At 38.3% G+C, this 21,472-nt stretch overlaps 1 protein-coding gene across 1 annotated transcript in view; it reads left to right on the top strand.

The window, feature by feature from the left end:
* The window catches only part of LOC134673796 (transcription factor AP-2-epsilon), a 91,907-nt gene that overhangs the window by 24,544 nt on the left and 45,891 nt on the right, over window positions 1-21,472 (top strand). Inside the window, exon 2 of the mRNA XM_063531824.1 lies at window positions 186-289. Coding sequence (XP_063387894.1) covers window positions 230-289 — 60 coding nt within the window. The 5' untranslated portion in view covers window positions 186-229. The remainder of the gene's footprint in view (window positions 1-185; window positions 290-21,472) is intronic.

The following is a 21,472-nucleotide window of genomic DNA, read 5'->3' as shown; positions in this document are numbered from 1 at the left end:
GTGAGAAGGTTAGTTTAGTATTATGGGTATGAAACAACAGGATAAAACATATTTAACTAATTAAAGGATGTAAAGTTTTATGAATAAGGGTATCTCTTTGAATTATATTAAAAATATCTCAATTTATGATGTTTTATTTATTTACAATGATCACTAAGTAAGTGTTTTGCTTTGTTCTAGGTAAGCTGTGAGAAGAAACCACAAGTAGACTACTAGAATAATAATCAAAATGACTTTCCGTTGTGTTCCTACATTCCAAGCTGTGTCCAATGACAGTAGCGCCACCTGGGTAAGAATTGTGTAATAATTTTAGTATAGTTTCACTACTCGCCGCTAGATGACCAAAGGACCAGATGACCAACTTTAATCTTGTTTTTAGTTCGTGTTGCATATAATTTAACTAGCATTTATAAATAAATAAGAGCATGTGTTTACAAGATATTAAAAATAATATAATTTTTTGCTTAAAAGAACAAGAATTCCTTGTTTTTATTTACATTTTGATAACAACGCCATCTAGCCGTATCTGACTAAAAGCTTTCTGCTGTGTGAGTAGCCTATGTTGCTCGCGCTCTCGGAGTTACGCTACTCACCGGTAGATGGCAGTAATCATTAAAAATATTTATAGTTCGTTTAGTAGAATAAAGATGGCGCAACATGTTCTTTAGTCATAAGCGGTACTACTAAAAGAAATTAAAAATCTAAAATAGGACCTTGAGGCATTGTACCAATAATCTAGATTTATTAAGCACAGAGTCCTTACTCCCACACATACTTAGCTTCTTTCTTCCAATGAACTATTGACTCTTGGAGTACCAACTTGACATGTCAACAACACGTCAAAGACTTTTGACCCGAAAAGTTCGGTTCGGTCATGTTCGGTACAAACATTATTCTTTCTTCAGGCCAATCAAATTAGATCCAAACAAAAGCGTTTCCCAGCAAGCTAGAAGCACTGGTGGCCTAGCGGTAACAGCGTGCGTAGAGATGGGTAGGGGTGAGTAAATACTGAGTATTTACTCGGTATTTACTCAAAGCACCCGATAAACACCCGTATTTACTCATTTAGGTGGGTAAAAACGATTGCTTATAAAATATTCAAAAAGTGAGATTTAAGAACAAAATTGTCTTTTATTGAAGAGTGCTAACGTGTATTAACAATATCTATAAAATAAAAAGCATAGAGGGCGCTTAATTTAGGAAAAAAAGGTAATTATTAGTGAGAGGCAAATTGTGATAACAATTTTGTTTTAAATAAGAAGGTATTTACTTAAAAAATATGAGTACTTAAATTCTATCGATGTTCTAGATAAGTGCATGTCGCGCAAAAGTGCGTGTTTGCGCGGCACTTACGACCTTTTATTAAGGGTTTTTTAAAGAAAACTCAAAAATGGCTCAACTGATGATGTTCAAACTATTGTTTTTTGTACTCTATTATACGGCTAATCTCCCGATATGTTTTCATATTTTTTCTGAACTTTGGTTCGAAAGTTATAGAGAGATAAACATTATTCTGGCCTTTCGAAACGGTTTTTTTCCAAAAATATTCAATTTATCCAAAAATGTTCTTAGAAACATTCCAGTTATTTTTGAAGACCCATTTAATGACGTGCAATACGTTGGTGGTTTCTGAGATATTTTTTTGTGACAATTAGTTACATGTATGGAGTGCCCCTCTTAAAAATACATTTCTTACAATTTTGAGTACTTAATTCAGTAGCGGCTTACAAAATACACCTATATTTCAAATTTATATGCCCCTTTCAGCACTCTAAATAGTTTATACCCACCAATTTGGGTGTAAACGAGTAAATACGGGTATATTGAGTAAATACTGAGTATTTACTCGGTATTTACCTGTGAGTATTTACTCACTACCCATCTCTAAGCGTGCGACTTTCAATTCGGAGGCCGCGGGTTCAAACTCAAACCCCGGCTCATACCAATGAGTTTTTCGGAACTTATGTACGAAATATCATTTGATATTTGCCAGTCGCTTTTCGGTGGAGGAAAACATCGTGAGGAAACCGGACTAATCCCAATAAGGCCTAGTTTCCCCTCCTGGGTTGGAAGGTCAGATGGCAGTCGCTTTCGTAAAAACTAGTGCCAACGTCAAATCATGGGATTAGTTGTCAAGCGGACCCCGCTCCCATGAGCCGTGGCAAAATGCCGGGATAACGCCAGGAAGAAGAATTCCCAGCAAGCTAGAAATCATTTAAATACCTTCATTATGTCCTAAATTCGTATAACTAATCCAAGTTTGCTCCATCCCAGGAGGTGTGGATAAATTGTAGGGTCTTGGGAGATATATTTTACCTTGGACAAAACCACTCGATGTAGAAGGAACCCACCTAGTAGACCGGCCAACGAAAGAAAAGTCTTCTAGAAATTGATTTTCGCTCATGTCGTCTCGGATATTTTTGAAATTCGACCGCTCGATTTCGTGTATTTCGTTCAATAATGTCTCCACTACTGGGCATTTAAATTCTATTAATAGAATTGAAAACGAGTGATCAATACCACTAGATTCCAAATTTCTATCGCTCGTATTCCAAAAATTTGTTTATCGCTGTTTTCTACGGAGTGTGACGAAATCGACCGATCGAATTTCAAAAATCGCCCCCATGGATGTAATGTCTAACACAAACATATGAGATGACAAGCGCGAAAGTGGTGGGGGTAGTTGCTGTGACGTCATAAAGTCGGCAGTACAATTTTTTTTTTTTTTTTCCTTTAAGGCGCTCTTATAGTTGAGTTTTACGTTTCCGAGGGGGTGAAGCAGACGAGTGGTAGAACAGGCGGGCGGGCGCCCCGCGCGCCCCGCCGCACCATTCCCGCGCAGCACGTCTACATCCTTATTCTGGCGCCATCGGTATTCTGAATATTCTGATTTGTCAGTTCCGGGATTTTTTCCGGCAAATAATATCGAATAAGGTTTATTAGCAAATTCGTAATTTAATGAGTACTTAATGAAATTATATACAATATGAGAGTATACCCCGACAAACTAAGAACCTAATCAAATTATACCCAATTACTATGAGACAGAAATTAGTACTTAAGTACTTACCTTAAAAATATAATAGAGTTAGACCAAGAAAATTCTGCAACGATTTTGATTGCACACGCAGTGCAAGTGTTATTTTGAACGACAAACCTTCATGAAATTATGATTAACACTTGCACTGCGTGTGCAATCAAAATCGTCGCAGACTTGGTCTAATTCTAGAAGTCAATTTCTGGCAAGTAGGTATTGAAAATAAGGAGGAATACTGTAGTTCGTTTTTTTAGCATTAGAAAGTACTTGAAAGAAGGTAAGCGATCTAGACATGTCTTTTAATTGAAAAGCGCTTTTTAAAAATCAGTAACTATTACTTATGAAAGCTTATTTTATATATTAGGACTTTTATTTTATATAAAATCAATCAACATTTGGCATGATGTGTCACATCCCCGTAGCTGCAGGCGTCCATAGGCTATGGTGAATGCGGGTCGTATGCTGGCCAGTGTGGTATATAAAAACAGCATTTTTTGGAATAAATTTCCATATAGCACGGTACGGACTTGGCGGAAATAAGGTAGAAGTACTAGTGCACAACGCTGCACTAGTATTCGGCACGGCCACTTTATGTCAAAGTGACAAGAATTAAATTTGAATACAGAAAGATCGTCGCCGTTCAAATTTAACCTATATTACTTTGACATAAAGTATAGTGTGTAGCTTTCAAATAGAGTTCAACGGCTAATCCTATTGTCTATTGTTAAGTAAAACCGCACGTGCTACTTACGTGCAAAAAAGGGTCTTAATTATTTTATTTGGCACCTGAGCGCCGGCTAGGCCAACGCTCAAAAAACCAGTGTAGGTGCGCTCTCCGATAACGCGCCTTTGTGTCATCTCGATGACACATTTTAGACTGGTTCTGTAGCGTTCGACTCGCCGCACTCAGTAACCGGAGTACGTATTTTTTATGCAGGTGGTTGTGGCACGTGGCATGAGCGGTTTTACTTAACAATAGACAATAGGATTAGCCGTCGAGCTCTATTTGAAAACTACACACTATACCCATGTCGAATACTAGTGCAGCGTCGAGCACTAGTACTTCTACCTTACCTAATATTAAACACAAAACCATTTTAGGCATTTTTCGACCACTTCCCTTAAAACGCATGTAGGTAACTCGGAAACTAAAAGCGGTGAAATGGTTAGGTACCACCTTGTCGGAAGCCGGTGTTGCTCGAAGGGTACCACCATACACTAAACACTCCCACATAGGTATTTGAATCCCGTACACATATGTTTAAAAATGATTCAATTTGAAATAGCCTTTAATAAAATTTGTTTACACAATTTATCAATCGTGACTGAATTCCGGATTGGTTAGACGGGTGTGTGCCTTTGCTTCCCAACTTGTTATAAATTGACAATATGACGGGCGAATGTCTGAAATGTCACAGTAATTAAGAATTATTTTGCTTTTCTTCGTAAGAATGTTGAAAAACATTGTGTGTATAACATATTTGCATATTTATACAGTGGTTACCCATTTTATGAAAAGTCCACTAAACTAGCATAGGTCCGACGCTGGCAGTGGCCACGGGCGTACTGGCGCGGGGAATAGGCGCAAGGTATTGCCGCGTAGGGTGTAATTTAGTAGGCAAAAGTTGAATTCATAAAATTATGAATGAAAAGATTAACGTATCGATAAAAGGACCAGCAAAAACGAAGATTTACTTAAAAGCTATCGAATGAGGTAAGTTTCATATCCATTTTCGTCGTAGTACTTCTAAAATATGGATCAAAAGACAGCTTTAAGCATGTTTTCAACTTAAGATTCTATCGAGAAAATAATGAGCCGTTGTGTTTCTGACAAGCAATAACGTAGTTCAAGGACTAAAGTTATACATACTAGAAAATAATGCATGAAATCCTTGTAAAAGTCTGTAAATATGGTTACAAAAAAGCGCATTTTACTACACACCGCGCCTTAACATAGGTACTGTAACATTTTCAATACTTGGTCTAACAAATTATTAGAAAACGTCAACAGTGGATTGTGAAATTTTTGAACGTTTTTATTCTTTTTACTTTGTATTCACAACGGGATAATGGACCCAGTCACCTATACGAAAACTGCCCAAATGCAATTTTGGTAAAATACGACATCAATCAAAAGCTTCGTCACTTTCCTTACCTCGAGCTCATTAAAAAAGTTCAATTCAATCCCATACACACACACAAACACACACACACACACGTACACTATAAACTGGATATGGAAGAAACAATATTATAGATTCGCCGCTGTATGAGGAAGCTTTTGGCTGTAGTATATGTAGACATGTCAGATGCGGCATGAAAGCTCTATCTTTTTTCTTAATTTCGAGTTAAACTAGGAACACAACAGCAAAAGGTACTTGTGTTTTTTTTTATTCAGGTGACATAGATGCATATTTTATATAAATAATGCATTATTTTAGTTTAGGTATTGACGTGGCATAAACTCAAACTTATCATAGGTTAGGTAGGTAATCGAACATCATGCTAAATGCTAGTTTTTTCAAATCTCATTAAAAATATTTAGCTAAAACTTGCATTTCATACTGTTTCAAATGTGTCGACCATCTTCATAGTACATACCTATAAACTTAATTGTTAAAAATTAAAATGTTACCTACCTAAGTCACAACTTCTAAATATACAAAAATAAAAATAAGATTTAGTTAAATAATTAACTGTTTTATCACAGTAGGTTATATACAAGTCAGGCGGACTTATCGTTCGCATCCATCTCAGCCAAACAATCGTGCCACTTTTCCGTTTCATCTGACATCTGGTCTTGTACTCGCAGCACCTTTGCCACGGCATGTGATAGCCGCGAGCGCTCGCCGGCGGCCGCGTTCGAGATTCAAAAAATAAAAACGCGCGGGAAAATAATCTTTAAAAAATAAAATCAGCTGTTCGTCAGGCGGCCATATTTGTGTGATGTTATTGTAAATTTTTTGCGTTTTGGTTTTGCTTAAGAAAATATTTGTAAATTTTTGTTATATGTAATTTGTTGATTACCTATTATAATTTTAGTGAGTGTTAAACTTTTTTTATCGGGTTTGAAAACGAATCAAATTGTGTTACGGTTTGAAAATCAATCAAAGCTCCTAATCACATATTGAACGTGAGATGCACCGTAAACCAATAACGACGCAAGGTAAACAATATTATTTATTGTCAAAACGAAACGCAACTACGCGTAGGAGTGAGATGGGAAACAAATCATCGATCTAAAGAAAATAGAATTCTCATACGAAAGGTAATGGCGGAACAATAATCGTGTAAAAGTTCACGATAGTTGCCCAACGTGCGGGAACAATGCAACGAGCCCAGATAAGTAGACCTCACACTAATCGATTTTGAAGGTACTATAGTCCCGCACCCAGAGGTCAGGGTGAACTGGACTTTTAAAGCGGTCATCTTAGAGATAATGATCTGCAGATGACTTATATCGCGCTAAACCGACAATGGCGGCTTAAACCCAACAATATGACCAATTAGTTCGCCAAGATGACCAAAACCGACGATGCTACGATGACTGGCGGATTAGTCGACGACATTCTAAACGACAAAAGAAAAAGATACGATTTAGACAAAATGTCTGATAAATTTACCAACAATAACACCATCAAATTAGATACAAACTTAAAAAGAAAAGCTAACGAAGACTTTATAGACAAAATAACAACAGATATAAATATAGAATTAGACAAAGATAAAACTATTAGACTTGAGCTGCGGCAGCCTGAAACTGAGTTTAAGAATAATTTAGAAAAGGAAGTTAATGGAGGTCTGCTAACTGATGACTATGCGGTGCAGGACGAGAATAAAACTATAGGAGACATCGTTAGCAACGAAGATGGATACATACAGAATGGTCAAGATGATGTAAGTACATAATAAAAATAATAAAACCTGTAATATAATGGTCTCATCGGAAGATCAGCGCTGGAAGCCACCAGCAACATGCTGAGATGGGGCCATTTCGTGGCACTTTAATCTTATTTTGTGTTTTCTTTTATACTATGTACTGTTCCGATTGTTTGTGCTTACGAATAAATCTATTCTATTCTATTCTATTCTAATATCAGATTCAACTTCTTAATCTGTTGTGGGCAGCAATGCACCGAGGAGAAGTTTCTTAAGTTGCGAAACTTCTATGAAGAATATTCTCTGGAACTTCAGTTTAATAAACAATCTAATCGTGTCAAGACCGACGTAGACACATGCCATTTTAAATATTTCGCCTGCCCGCTTTACTGTTATGTGGCGTGTAATATTATATATTACACAAAACATTAAAGTTCTCATGGGAACATTCTCACAGAGAACTTTCTAAGTTTCTTTCATGTCATTTCTCTGAAATTTCCGAGAACATTTCTGCAATTTCTGCAATTTGTACATTGCTAGTTGTGGGTACAAGTTGGTTACACTTATTAAGACCAGATTAAGAACATGCTTATTACGTGGAAATCTATAGGTCTGTTGTAAAACGAAAATAGATTACTAGGATATTTCTTCAAGCTATTCTTTATAAATTAAAAGTTGAAAAGGAAAAGTTTTTATGTAGGTACCTAACTGGAGCTAGTGGAGCTAAAAATTAACCATTATAAAATAAAAACTTTTTACAAAAAAAAGAAAACCGACTTCAAAAAGGATGAAATAAAATATTATCCTTTTTAAGTCTATGCGTTACCAACTGATATGTTTGAAGTCGGTGCCAAGCCAACTTTTGAAGCTTACCATGATTTTGGTGCGATTCGATAAGGATGTACGTTGGATTGCCTTACACGACGACAATGAACGTACTTTCTGTAGGTACAGTCGACGTTAAAAATATGTTTAGGTACACTTTTCGTCTTATTACAAAGGAGTAAGGTGCAAAAGTGTAAACATATCTTTGACGTCGACTGTACTAAGAACACACCTCAGGACACACGATCAAACCTTCTTGGCACAGTCCGTACCATGTTTGTCGGCACGCAAGCGTGGGATTGGGACTGAGTTATTTCCCGTTCCTTATTCAGAGGACTACATTTCAAAATATAAAACAATTCAAGGAATTTACGTTCTTGCCAAATTTCACCTAAAGCGGTTCAGTTGTTTAGCCATGAAAAGGCGACAAAGAGGCAGACAGAATTACTTACACATTTATAATAGTTATTAGTACAGTTCTAATGGGATTTATAGTCATAAAGCTGATTATTTTTGACGGGTATTGTTACTACTTGGCTTGGCACCGACTTCAAACATATCAGTTGGTAACGCATAGACTTAAAAAGGATAATATTTTATTTCATCCTTTTTGAAGTCGGTTTTCTTTTTTTTGTAAAAAGTTTTTATTTTTCAATTTTTAGTTTTAATGCATTGTTAAGAGCAGGACGCATGAATTAAAAACAACATCATGATTAAAATTAAATGCGGGTACCTACTTTAATAAATATGTAATCAGGAATTTTCTCGAGTCCGTCTGGGAAATTATAATTCCTGTCACTACACTAAATCCATCCTCCGCCCCGTCACTGACCCAATCCCTCAACCCCCCGATCACTCTACCTCACAGCGCATCAACCCCTGATCCATGAACCCCTCGACCCTGAACCAGCAGCCCTTCAACCGCCATTCCCCGACCCCTTAACCCCCGACGCCTTAACTCCTAACCCTAACCCCCGATCAGTAGCCTTACCAGCTTACCAAGAGTTTGACATTGATTTATTCGCTAGCGTGTGTGTAACTTACTTTCTTTGTATCTCGCTCGTACTGGCATATTAGTGCAAGCGAGATGCATAAAAAGTAAGTTACAAAGACGTTAGCGTCGCTAACTTAGCGAATATGTCAATGTCAAACTCGTGGTAGGGCTACACTTGCACTACATCAAATTGGCGGTTTTCGAAAGCAAATGCTCGAGTTACTTTAGAGAACACCGAAATCACTTTACACGTGCCTTTAAAAACTGAGGAGTTCCCTCAATTCCTCATGGATTCCATCATCAGACCAGAACCAAAAATAATTTGGAAACACCTTGGAGGTAACTCCTTCCAAACAAAAAAAGAATTACTCAAATCGGATCACAGGTGCCGGAGTAATCGCTGAACATACATTTCAAAAAATCATCATCATTATCATCAAAACAATCATCATCATCAGGTCTACTTCATCAAAGTGGTGGTTTTCGGGAGAAAATGCTCGAGTTGCTTAAGAAAACACCCAAATCACCATGCATGTGCCTTTAAAAATTGAGGAGTTCCCTCAATTCCTCATGGATTCCATCATCAGAACAGAACCAAATTAAAATGGGACCAACTCGGAGGTAGCTCCTTTCAAACAAAAAAAGAATTACTCAAATCGGACTACGGATGTCGGAGTAATCGGTGAACGTACATAGAAAAAAAAAAAAAAAAAATAGCCACAACCGAATACAGAACCTCCTCCTTCTATGAAATGGAAGTCGGTTAATAAACCATTTCAGTTTCAGTATAATCACATCCAACCCAAGTGACAAATGGACGCCATTCTGCATTGTTTTAATCTGCTTGTGATATTCCTGTCTCGCTAAAACTTGCAATATTACCTACATATTACCTAACCCTTTGCCTATGTACTTATGATTGTTTTAATGTAATAAATTTTTGTTCTAGTCACGAGTAATTGTAAGGTCATATTATATACCTACATATTGTACACTACAAGTTTTTGAAACTTTTAAACTGCAAAATTTTGCATTTCCTCGGTGTCATAGACAACTTTTTTTAAATTTGCAATATCTCCATGTTAACTCAATCATCTGAGTTACCAATCTCATTTGTGACAATTTTTTTTCCGATAGAGATTTTAATCATACATTTACGACAAAAAAGAAATTATCTAATCTTTTACCCGACATGGACATAACTGTTTCCAAACAGATTCGCCGAGATAAAACGGTCGAAAGTTTTTGCAATAAAGTCAAACGCGGAAATAATTGCACTCACAATCAAATATAAATTAGGATGAAAAAACATTATGTAGCTTTTTTGCTAGTTAATCGCTAGTAAAGCCTAGAAGTAGTAAGGGGGAGGCCTATGTAAGGGGGAGGCCTATGTTCAGCAGTGGACGTCTTATGGCTGAGATGATGATGATGATGATGAAAGCCTAGACTTAAACGACGTCAAGTCTTCTTTCATTTTAACAAGCTTTTATTTAACTTGCAATGTATATACAGTGGAACCTGGATAATTGCAATCTCAAGGGACCGTCCAGTTTTTGTCAATTAACCAGGTTTTTCATTTAAGCAGGTCGTGTCAATTAACGAGGTTCAAAAAATCGTTGTGTCAATTATAGAGGTTTTCATTAATAGAGGTTGCGTTCTGACAAATTTCTTTTATGGAGGCGCAAATGACCATTTAAAGTATATCTACGCGCTTACGTTGTGGGTTTCTGGTCTATACCTATATTACTTCTGTCTATACTTGCACTTTTACACTATATTAATTACCACTATATTTTCTTATCATTTGAGTTTAAAAAAAATCCCTTGAATTGTAGAAGAAAGTTTTATTAGAATGTAAAAAGCATACTTTGTTTTTTATTGATAAAAACTATTTCACCTACTACAGGCTGTGATAGATACGCAATAAATAAATTAAATTCTGGATGGAGATATAAATAAAATGATCATTGCTATTAAAATATTGTTTCTGCTGTCTACAACTACATTATTTCTATTACAGAGGTAATAAGTAAGACTCGTTTCAATAATAGAGGTAAAAACAAGAGCCAAAATAACTGATTTTTTAGCACAGTGTCAATTATAGAGGTCTTAAGTTGCGAAGTGGTCAATTACAGAGGCAAAATTACTAAAAGCACTAAAATCTAAATTGCAATTATAGAGGTACCAAAATTTCAATTATAGAGGGTTTTTGGTCTCAAGGGACCGGGACCGGACTTTTGGTTGCAATTATTGAGGTTTTCCATTTATCCAGGTGCCAATTAACCAGGTTTCACTGTATGTAAACTATGTAACTATGTTTGTACGGGTCAAATCTTGCAAATTATTTGACCCACTTCCCGGTTTCCGATGAAGCTGAAAATTTGCATGCATGTAAGTTGGGTGACAATGCAATATGCTGGTACCATCGAGCTGATCTGACGATGGAGCTGGCCATAGATACTCGATAATAAAACAACGCAACCTAATTGGGAATTAACTGGGATTGAACTGGGATTAACGGGAATTGAAGGGGGAGGCCTATGTTAAGGGGAAGGCCTATGTTAAGGGGGAGGCCTATGTTAAGGGGGAGGCCTATGTTCAGCAGTGGACGTCTTATGGCTGAGATGATGATGATGATGAACCTAATTGTGTTTGGGGTTTTTGGAATATTCTCGATGAGTATTAGTTGTCTATGTAAAGAAAAGTACAGTCAGCGTAGAAGCTTGTACCAAAAATCAAATTTTTGCCAAAAATTTATTAAAGAGTAGGTACGTAACAAATTATATTTGGAAGTATCATCCATTCAGGGCCCGATTCGGATTATGAAATAGACATCTATTAGACATCTTTTAGACATCACCAAGATACGATAACGATATGTTTAAGATCTAACCTGTCAAATGTGACATTTGCGCGATTCTGGAGATACTCTTGAACGATTTCCACAGGATATGACTTAGAGATCTAATTCACATCTAACAGATATCTTACTCTATCTAACGTAAAAGTGACATTAGTTGCCCGAATTGCGCTGCAAAAGAGAACTAATTGATATCTAAACTATAACGTATCTAGAATGGATCTAGAACGTGTCGTCTCCTGTGAATATATTAAAGTTCGAATACGGCAGTCAGTCTGTTGTACAAAATCTCAAAACCTTACACGAGCAAAGGTAAAAACGCGAGGAGTGCGGTCGGCGCTCAAAGGTTACAATTTGTGGGTCGGTCGCTGACGCATGGTGCCTGCTGCCTACTGCACATGCGCAAAAGGGTGCGCATAACGGTTTGAAAAGCTATTGAAAAGGTTATATTAACCTTTTTCCAGGCCGCACCAATTTACAAGACTTACTCAAAATATCAATATATATTCCAATTAATCCAGCTTTGATGATTCATTTGAAGACACGTCACATTTCCTGAAAGTCCAATCTAAATTTAACCTTAAATCGGAAGGCTAAAGATGAAATTCTATTGGCGCGTATATTGCTATTTGTAGGTTTTCGGGGGTGAAAAGTCGATCTAGGTCTTATCTCTGGAAAACGCACATTTTTGTGTTTTTATATGTTTTCCGAGCAAAGCTCGTTCTCCCAGATATCATCTATAAAGTCATATTATTTCCAACAATACATTTAAACCGCCATCAATATTAGCCAGAACCCTGAGTCAATAACTGCACTCTTACTTTTAGCACCTGCGCCAGTCAGCCAAGAAAGTGGTCTACCACTTTTCGACTCTATCAATCAGATGATAGAGTCGAAAAGTGGTAGACCACTTTCATGGCTGACCGTACCCTTTACCCTTTGCCGGTAACCGCCGAATTCACATAAAATGTCGGCTCGGAACACCGTGGATGTAATTAAGGAAATGAGAATTTATCAACCGCGGGTCGCGTACTGACGTGCGGCGGTGATAGTAAACATGGAGCTTTTAAAATTACTCGATTCGTCGGTATCTTTGTTATTTTTAGGGTTCCGTACCCAAAGGGTAAAAACGGGACCCATTACTAAGACTCCACTGTCCGTCCGTCCGTCTGTCTGTCACCAGGCTGTATCTCATGAACCGTGATAGTTAGACAGTTGACATTTTCAGAGATGATGTATTTCTGTTGCCGCTATAACAACAAATACTAAAAAGTATGGAACCCTCGGTGGGCGAGTCCGACTCGCACTTGTTTTTTAAAGATGTAACTTCGCAATTGGTCCCATAGTCAAGTCAGGAAATAAGGATTTTAAGGCACACATAGATGTGTATACTTACATACGAGTAGTGTCGAGTAGTCTGTGCGGAAAGAGAAGAGTCGTGAAATGTATGGGAACCAATACATTCCACGACTCTTCTCTTTCCGCACAGACTCTATGTATTTAGTAGGTAATGTATGTATGTATTTCTATTAAAGACATCAAAATAGGAAAATTGAGAATGGGACATTTTTCGAAAACGTTTTTCCCAAGGCTTTATGCAGAAAGTTCAAACTGCATTGATAGACTAACTTTTATACATGGCGGGTCCTGGATTTTGGTTTTGGAAGGGCTCGGGAGGGGGGCACTTTGCCCCTTTGCTCCTTTTCCTAGTTTAATATTTTATTAAAATATTTCATAAAGTGACTTCAATATTTTTTGGGACTCGAGCACTTTAGTGAAAACCCGCTGGTTACTGCTGCTTTCATACCAGAAATTTTTGAAAATAGCTCTCACAACTCGCTGCCAAAGCAACAACCAGATCACCCCAGATATGAGAACCAAAAATTTTATTCACACTTACTTTTATTGTATAAGCATAAATATTTGTTCAATAAACCCGATAAACGCGCGAAATAAGATCGTGAGATACACCGAATAATATCACCCAAGCGCTTTATTACGCAATTACACCCATTTACACCCATAAATAAGCATGTTTATAATGCCACGGGTGTTTATCTCGAACAGCTTTATTTGCTGTCATTTGTGAAACAGTTAAGAGGATAGTGGATCACCGAACTTTTAGCTTTTAGGTTTTTTAACCTCTCAATGTCTACGTTTGCTCGTAAATTTATACATATATATACTATCCTTGAGAATACATGAACTGTCATTTACGGGTGTAAAAGTAAAGACTTAGCGAAAGTTTTACCTTTTCAGGGTGCTTAGATAAGATGCCAATCGTTTACGCTCCGAAGCGAACGAAACGCTTATCTCTGTCGCACTAAAATGGAATTGATGGAAAGAGATAACTAATCTATGCTAGGGACTCTAGGGAGCATCATCATCATCATCATCTCAGCCTATATACGTCCCACTGCTGGGCACAGGCCTCCTCTCGAGCGCGAGAGGGCTTGGGCTATAGTCCCCACGCTAGCCCAATGCGGATTGGGGACTTCACATACACCTTTGAATTTCTTCGCAGATGTATGCAGGTTTCCTCACGATGTTTTCCTTCACCGAAAAGCGACTGGTAAATATCAAATGATATTTCGTACATAAGTTCCGAAAAACTCATTGGTACGAGCCGGGGTTTGAACCCGCGACCTCCGGATTGCAAGTCGCACGCTCTTACCGCTAGGCCACCAGCGCACAAACGTGGGGAAACTAGGGAGCATAAACGTTAGCAACTTGGTTAGGCACCCTGGTCACGAATTCAGTTTTGAAAAGTTTTATGATACAAAAAAACCGGGCAAGTGCGAGTCGGACTCGCGCACGAAGGGATTCCGTACCATAATGCAAAAAAAAAAGGCAAACAATAAACGGTCACCCATCCAAGTACTGACCCCGCTTCAATCTTTATTTTATTCTGTTTTTAGTATTTGTTGTTATAGCGGCAACAGAAATACATCATCTGTAAAAATTTCAACTGTCTAGCTATCACGGTTCGTGAGATACAGCCTGGTGACAGACGGACGGACGGACGGACAGCAGTCTTAGTAAAAGGGTCCCGTTTTACCCTTTGGGTACGGAACCCTAAAAATAACAGTTTTAAAACTCCCCAAAACGACATTGAAATAGGTTCTGGGCTACCTAAGTAAAAAGTTGGTACCTACCTTAGTAACTTTTTAGCTATAAGTACTTCAAGAACTTGTCATAATCAATCTCACAATAAAATTATTAGCGAGCGTAAGTTTTTATATTTTATTGATTCGCGTATGTGTGTGTCGGTAAGGTCAATGAACTGTCATAAATATGTCATGTCAGTCGTCAGGTGAGCTGTTTTTGTGTCACTCTGAGTGTGAAGGCACTTTGCGTTAAATCGAAGTCTGATATAAAGTTTTGATATTTTTTTTCTCACAGTCCCGAATTGACTGTCATATTTGTATAACATTCTTTTTTAGGGTTCCGTACCCAAAGGGTAAAAACGGGGCCCTAATATTTACTGTGACTCCACTGTCTTTCGCGATTTCTTGGTTGGTCCCTTAGTAAAAGTTGCTCAGTATAATCCCAAAACCTCCCTGGCAACGGGAATGTACTTATTTTTGGCCATTCTGTATAGACAACTCAATCTGCCGTATTCGAACTTCAAGATATTCACAAGAGACGACACGTTCTAGATCGATTGTAGATACGTTATAGTTTAGATATCAACTAGTTCTCTTTTGCAGCGCAATTCGGGCAACTAATGTCACTTTTACGTTAAATTGAGTAAGATATCTATTAGATGAGAATTAGATCTCTAAGTCATATCCTGTGGAAATCGTTCAAGAGTATCTCCAGAATCGCGCAAATGTCAAATTTGACAAGTTAAATCTTAAACATAATTCGTTATCGTATCTTGGTGATGTCTAATAGATATCTATTTCATAATCCGAATCGGGCCCAATGTTAGCATTAAATTAATTTGTCAGTAGTGGATAAAATATAACTTTCTCATCAGTATTTAAAGCATAAAGAGAGCCTTTACGAGCTGATGTGGTGAAAAACATGCACACTACTTTTTAGAAATCTTCTGAGTGTCATATTGTCTTGCTTTTTCCGAAAACCGGATCTCCCAAAATTCGAATAGATCAGTAAGTTACGATCAACGGCGCACGATTGCACATTGACAATAGACCACGATCGAAAATGAAGATCTATAACTATTCGCTGTGATGGACGTGGCATCCTGATTACTATTGGGAAAACCAAAATATTCGGTAAATGTGGGTTAGCTATGCCACAGAATAAATAATAGTACTTACTAAGTACAGAAGACTCACTATCTAACAAAACGCGTCTGTTACGATCAACACAGATATGGCCGCTAGGTGGCGACAGCGCCACGCTCATTGTTATGGCAAAGCCCAAAATTGGGGCCGAACGGATGTACTTTTAGCTACCTGTAGCAAAGAGACGAAATCGCGGAGTGAGACACGCCTGGCTATGCACACAACGATGGAATATAGACGAAGCTCTCGATACTTTTTTGTCTTCGAAAAACGATCAATATGTCTCAAAATGTTGAAATGACACATAAGAGTATCCCTTCTTCATAATTATACCCCGCCGGCAACTTTGTATATATATGTATGTCGGCGGCCGATCGTAAGATCAGACATATCGTAAAACTAGGCATATCGTGAAACGTGAAAATCTTTGACTCGTCCCCTGAGTCGACGGAGCCCCGCGTTCTGAGCAGTTTGCCCTTCGGGCATCTGAAGCAACCTAACGAACCTATCTTACCTATATATTGGTTTAATGTGACTATCGTCAAAACATTACACAGGAACATTACGATCGGCCGCCGCGCCGACATATAAGTATAAGCCGACCACTGACTAACAGTCCGCCGGGCGATATCGGCCGGTCATCAGTTGTTCGGAACGGTCAAATTTTCGGTCGGCGGTCAGTGGTCGGCTTTATACTCTATATCTTTAGGTACCTATTTAAATAAAAGTACCTAAACAAAATCTCTCCTTAAGCCAGTTGAGGGTAGATGAAAACAATAGCATAGAGTAATATAGAGTAGAGCAGCAATAACAATAGAGTAGAGCTTTCTATATTTGACGTTGTCAATATATCCGCTGTAAGGTGTATTCGGGTAATACCGAATGTCGGATAATTCCGAAATTCAGATGAAAATCACCCTTAATTCCATCATAATAAAAGTCTCTTTTCGGAATTATCCGACAGTTTTTGACATTCGGAATTACCCGAGTAAACCAAATGATTCGGGCGCGGCACAATTCCAGTGGGGTCACTTTTGAGCTCTAGAGTCTATAGTCAGACATCTATACTACTACTACTACTACTTACTCGTACTTGGTTGGCGCGGTGACCCAAAATGAGTCTTGGCCTCCAACACAAGAGTACGCCACTTTGATCGGTCCAGAGCGGTATCCCGCCAGCTTTCGCCGACGCCAAGCTCACTATCAATAAGCTCAATATCTATAGTTATTCTAATTCGTTGTATGCACATGACGAAATAGAAATGAACACTGACGGGTGTGTGTAATTTTTATAGCCTCATTCGTTATTGATTGTAGGTATTTTACATACAAACTTGGCGGTCCTTGGTAAAAAATGTTTGCTGAGTTCTCCCTTAACAATGCTGCAATTAGGGTCGATTGCACCAAACTGTTCGTATCGTTAAAGAGTTCGCTAAATTTTAATGTATGGAAAGTTTCATAGTAAAGCGACGGGGTGCGCCGGCTAACGTTGATCAGTCTGTCAAATGTGGTTGGTGCAACTGGCCCTTAGTGTAACTCGTATGAACTTCATAAACCCCCCCCCCCCCCCCCTTGCCCTTGCTAACGACCCTAACGATAGAACCAAGTACGGAGATCAGCCGTAGATACAGACGTACAAAGACCCCCCCGGTGATAGTGATAGCTATTAAGAACATACGCTATACCTACTGTACGATTGTTCTAGCCATGACGTAACAACTAGTTTTGAGTCGCGAGCCGCCCACGCATGCGTACTAGACAATTTCACAACGCGGCGGTACGCGCGGTTCTCGATCCGATGCGGTATCGATTGCGTGTCGCCCGCGGTCCCATGGATCCGTAGAAGGTATTAGGATCCCATAGTAGTGAGGTGAGTCCGTGAGGGACAAAACATACGCAATGCGACGCTATGATTGATCGAATTTATTTGTTGCCCACCATAATCCATACTCCACGGACTAGCAAGCGCAGCGTAGGACGTCCACCCACAAGATGGACGGACGACCTTGTTAAGGCCGCCGGAAGACGATGGATGCGGGTTGCTTCCAACCGGTACGAATGGAGGTCCAAGGGGGAGGCCTATGTTCAGCAGTGGACGTCTTATGGCTGAGATGATGATAATCCATACTAAATTTACGATTGCCATGCGAGTTTCATTGCATTGCGTTATTTGATCGGCCGGCTGAATTGTTATAACCACAATGCTCCGCAACTAACTAAAACGCGCATCGCATTCGTGGCTTCGCGCCGCGATGCGCACACGAGTGTGGCGCGGGCTTTAAACAACGCACGCATGAGATTCTTACGAGAACCAGTGTTACCACACTTAACAAACCATTTGGCCGAATAATAATAATATATGGCCAGTTCATTTGGAATACGTCCATTGTATTTTTTAGGTATGGCAACTATTTGATAGATAGTATAGCAGTATATCATTTTCCGTTACGCCAAGAATGTGATTGGACGTTTTTTTAAGCGTAGGTGGTAATGTAAATATGACAAATAATTCCGTTAGCCACATACTGTAGATATGTGGGGTACTATGTTGCGTTATGATAATCCGACATTTACATATAAGTAAAATACATGACAAAGTCGAAGAATCTAGTAATAAATATTAAAAGTCACATCACAAGCCCACCGCCAGCAAATATTAAGAATAAATAATTATTATATAGCACATTACACTAACTGTCCCACGGTAAGCTTTAAGACTTGTGTTGTGGGTACTTAGCACATTCATTGCCACACAGCCAAACAAGACGTCCGCGCCTGGCCACAAAAATTTTGTCATATAAAGCAGTAATCTGTGGCAGTAGAACGATCCCGACTGTCGGGTCGTCCGGCCTGGGAACGAAATCATAAAATACCCGATAGTAGGGTTTTCGGCACTGAATGTGTTAGACAACGATATTTATAAATACATAGAAAAGTTATACCATGACTCGGGAACAAATATCCGTGCGCATCACATAAATAAATGCCCTTACCAGTATTTGAACCCGGGACCATCGGCTTCATAGGCAAGGTCAATATACCAACCAGGCCAGATAGATCGTCAAATGCATTTTCCATAAACGATTTTCATTGCTATAGTCTGTATCTTTAGGTATTTAAAAAAGAGTAAACAAAATCTACCCTCAAATGGCTTCTTAAGCCAGTTGAGGGTAGGTGAAAACATTACATGATCAAATAATGTGGGTTAAAGTCAGGTCGTTCAGTGACAGATCCAAGAGGTTATTTATTTGGTTGATTAATCAATAAATGTTATAGATAACTACCCAAAAATGTACAAATGATTTAAGCACGTAAAGATACAGATAGGCCCGAAAAGATTAGAAAAAACTTGGCATTACGCAGCCTCATACATATATAATAAGACCCGTTTGTCCGTATGTAGAAAGTTGATCTACTTGCCCAACCCGAACGTCACAATCAATGTTGACAGATGACATCTTTGACAACGCTGTATCTCGGTTGTCATCGCAAATTCGGCTTTATTCCGAATGACGTAAGGAAGTTGATATGTTACGGGATTTTCGTAATACCGGAACAGCGTAATATATCTTAAGTTGTTTCACTTAATGGGTCAAAAGATTTGAAGCTAATTAGGTGTTTTAAGAGAGGAAATAATAAGTTGATTATTCGTAAACACACAGACAACAGACATACATAGAAAAAACATAGTGAAAAATAAAGTGTCACGAAATGGTCCCATCTCAGCATGTTGCTGGCGACTTCCAGCGCTGATCTTCCGATTAGACCATCAAGTGAGAAATAATCACGGAAGGTAACAGACAAAAAAAATAAGTAAAGAAACATAAAATAACCCGAAAAATAGATTACACACATTTTACACATTTTTTAGGGTTCCGTACCCAAAGGGTAAAACGGGACCCTATTACTAAGACTTCGCTGTCCGTCCGTCCGTCCGTCTGTCACCAGGCTGTATCTCACGAACCGTGATAGCTTGAAATTTTCACAGATGATGTATTTCTGTTGCCGCTATAACAACAAGTACTAAAAACAGAATAAAATAAAGATTTAAATGGGGCTCCCATACAACAAACGAGATTTTTGACCAAAGTTAAGCAACGTCGGGAGGGGTCAGTACTTGGATGGGTGACCGTTTTTTTTTGCTTTTTTTTGTTTTTGTTTTTTTTGCATTATGGTACGGAACCCTTCGTGCGCGAGTCCGACTCGCACTTGCCCGGTTTTTTTAGGGTTTCGTATCCAACAAGCCACGACCTGTAGCAGTGGTTGCCAAAGTTAACTGGGCTCCAACCCACCTAACAAAAACTGCAAAATTCGGGACCCACCGTTTGACCGTCTTAAGCCGACCACTGACTAACAGGCCGCCGAACGATATCGGCCTGTCAGTTAGAACAAAAATTTGACAGCTCCGAACAACTGACAGGCCAATATCGTCCGGCGGACTGTTAATCAGTGGGCCCCTTTAATAGGGAGCAAGAGCAAGAAATGTATCGGCTGTTAACCCGGTAGGTCGGCATATCCTATAGTTTTAGCCATGGTATAATAATATACTCCGCCTGGTACTCTCTTCCCGTCTTTTCTAGGTCACCTGACTGACACAAGCCTACGTCATCATGCGACAGCGCTATATGATAATATGCGATAGCGCTATATATAGCGGCCATGTTATTGTGACGCAGGCTTGTGTCATTTTGGGAAGAGAAGACCATGTTTTATTAGACTATGGTCAGGGTTGGGCAAAATACTGGCTTCCACGTATTTCAAATACAAATTACAAAATACATTTTTAAAAGTATTTGAAATACCAAATACAAACTACTTTGGTGACTGGTATTTGAAATACAAAATACAAATTACAGTGTTTAAAATAATGTATTTCAAATACAAAATACTTTTCATTTTTTTTGTTTAATCATTTAGTTTTTTAACGAATATCCTTTCCTAAAACCGTATAGGGTCATTGCGCTTGTTTTTGTCCAGCTCTAGTTTTCATCCACTTGACGAAATTTGAATATAAACCTACATTGCTGCAAATAGTAAATTAAAAATGAAATATATTATTTGCCTATGGGAGCGTTCAAGTATTACGTAACGCAATTTTTGGACATTTTTGACCCCCCTCCCCCCCATGTAACGCGCCGTAACGTTTTTCCGTCTTGTCCCCTGGCGGTTGACGAAAAGTTCCGCGCAGAATAACTCGCGCATTGTACCTATTTGCCCTCGTACAAGTCGTACATTATATTTTAAAAAAAAACGTCCCATTTTAGGATCATAGAATTTAATAAAATGTATTTTGTAGAAATGTATTTTGAAGCTTGAAGTATTTGAAATACAAAATACAAAATACATGTGAGTGCAGTATTTGAAATACCAAATACAAAATACTTTTCCAGGTAGTATTTGAAATACAAATACAAAATACTATAATGTATTTCAAATACGTATTTCAAATACATGTAATTGAAATACTGCCCAACCCTGACTATGGTTTTAGCTCAGTAACCCTTCTTCTAGAGGGTATTCGTTTTTCCCTAAAGAGACAGTAATTAAGTACCTATTATCTGATACAAAATATTTATCTGAAAATATTCCAACGCACCTATATTTTTTATGGTCTAAAGTTTTTT

Source organism: Cydia fagiglandana, chromosome 19, assembly GCF_963556715.1.
Source record: "Cydia fagiglandana chromosome 19, ilCydFagi1.1, whole genome shotgun sequence".
NCBI classification, from domain to species: domain Eukaryota; kingdom Metazoa; phylum Arthropoda; class Insecta; order Lepidoptera; family Tortricidae; genus Cydia; species Cydia fagiglandana.
Note: the sequence above shows the minus strand (reverse complement) of the source record. Positions and strands in the feature narration are given on the sequence as shown.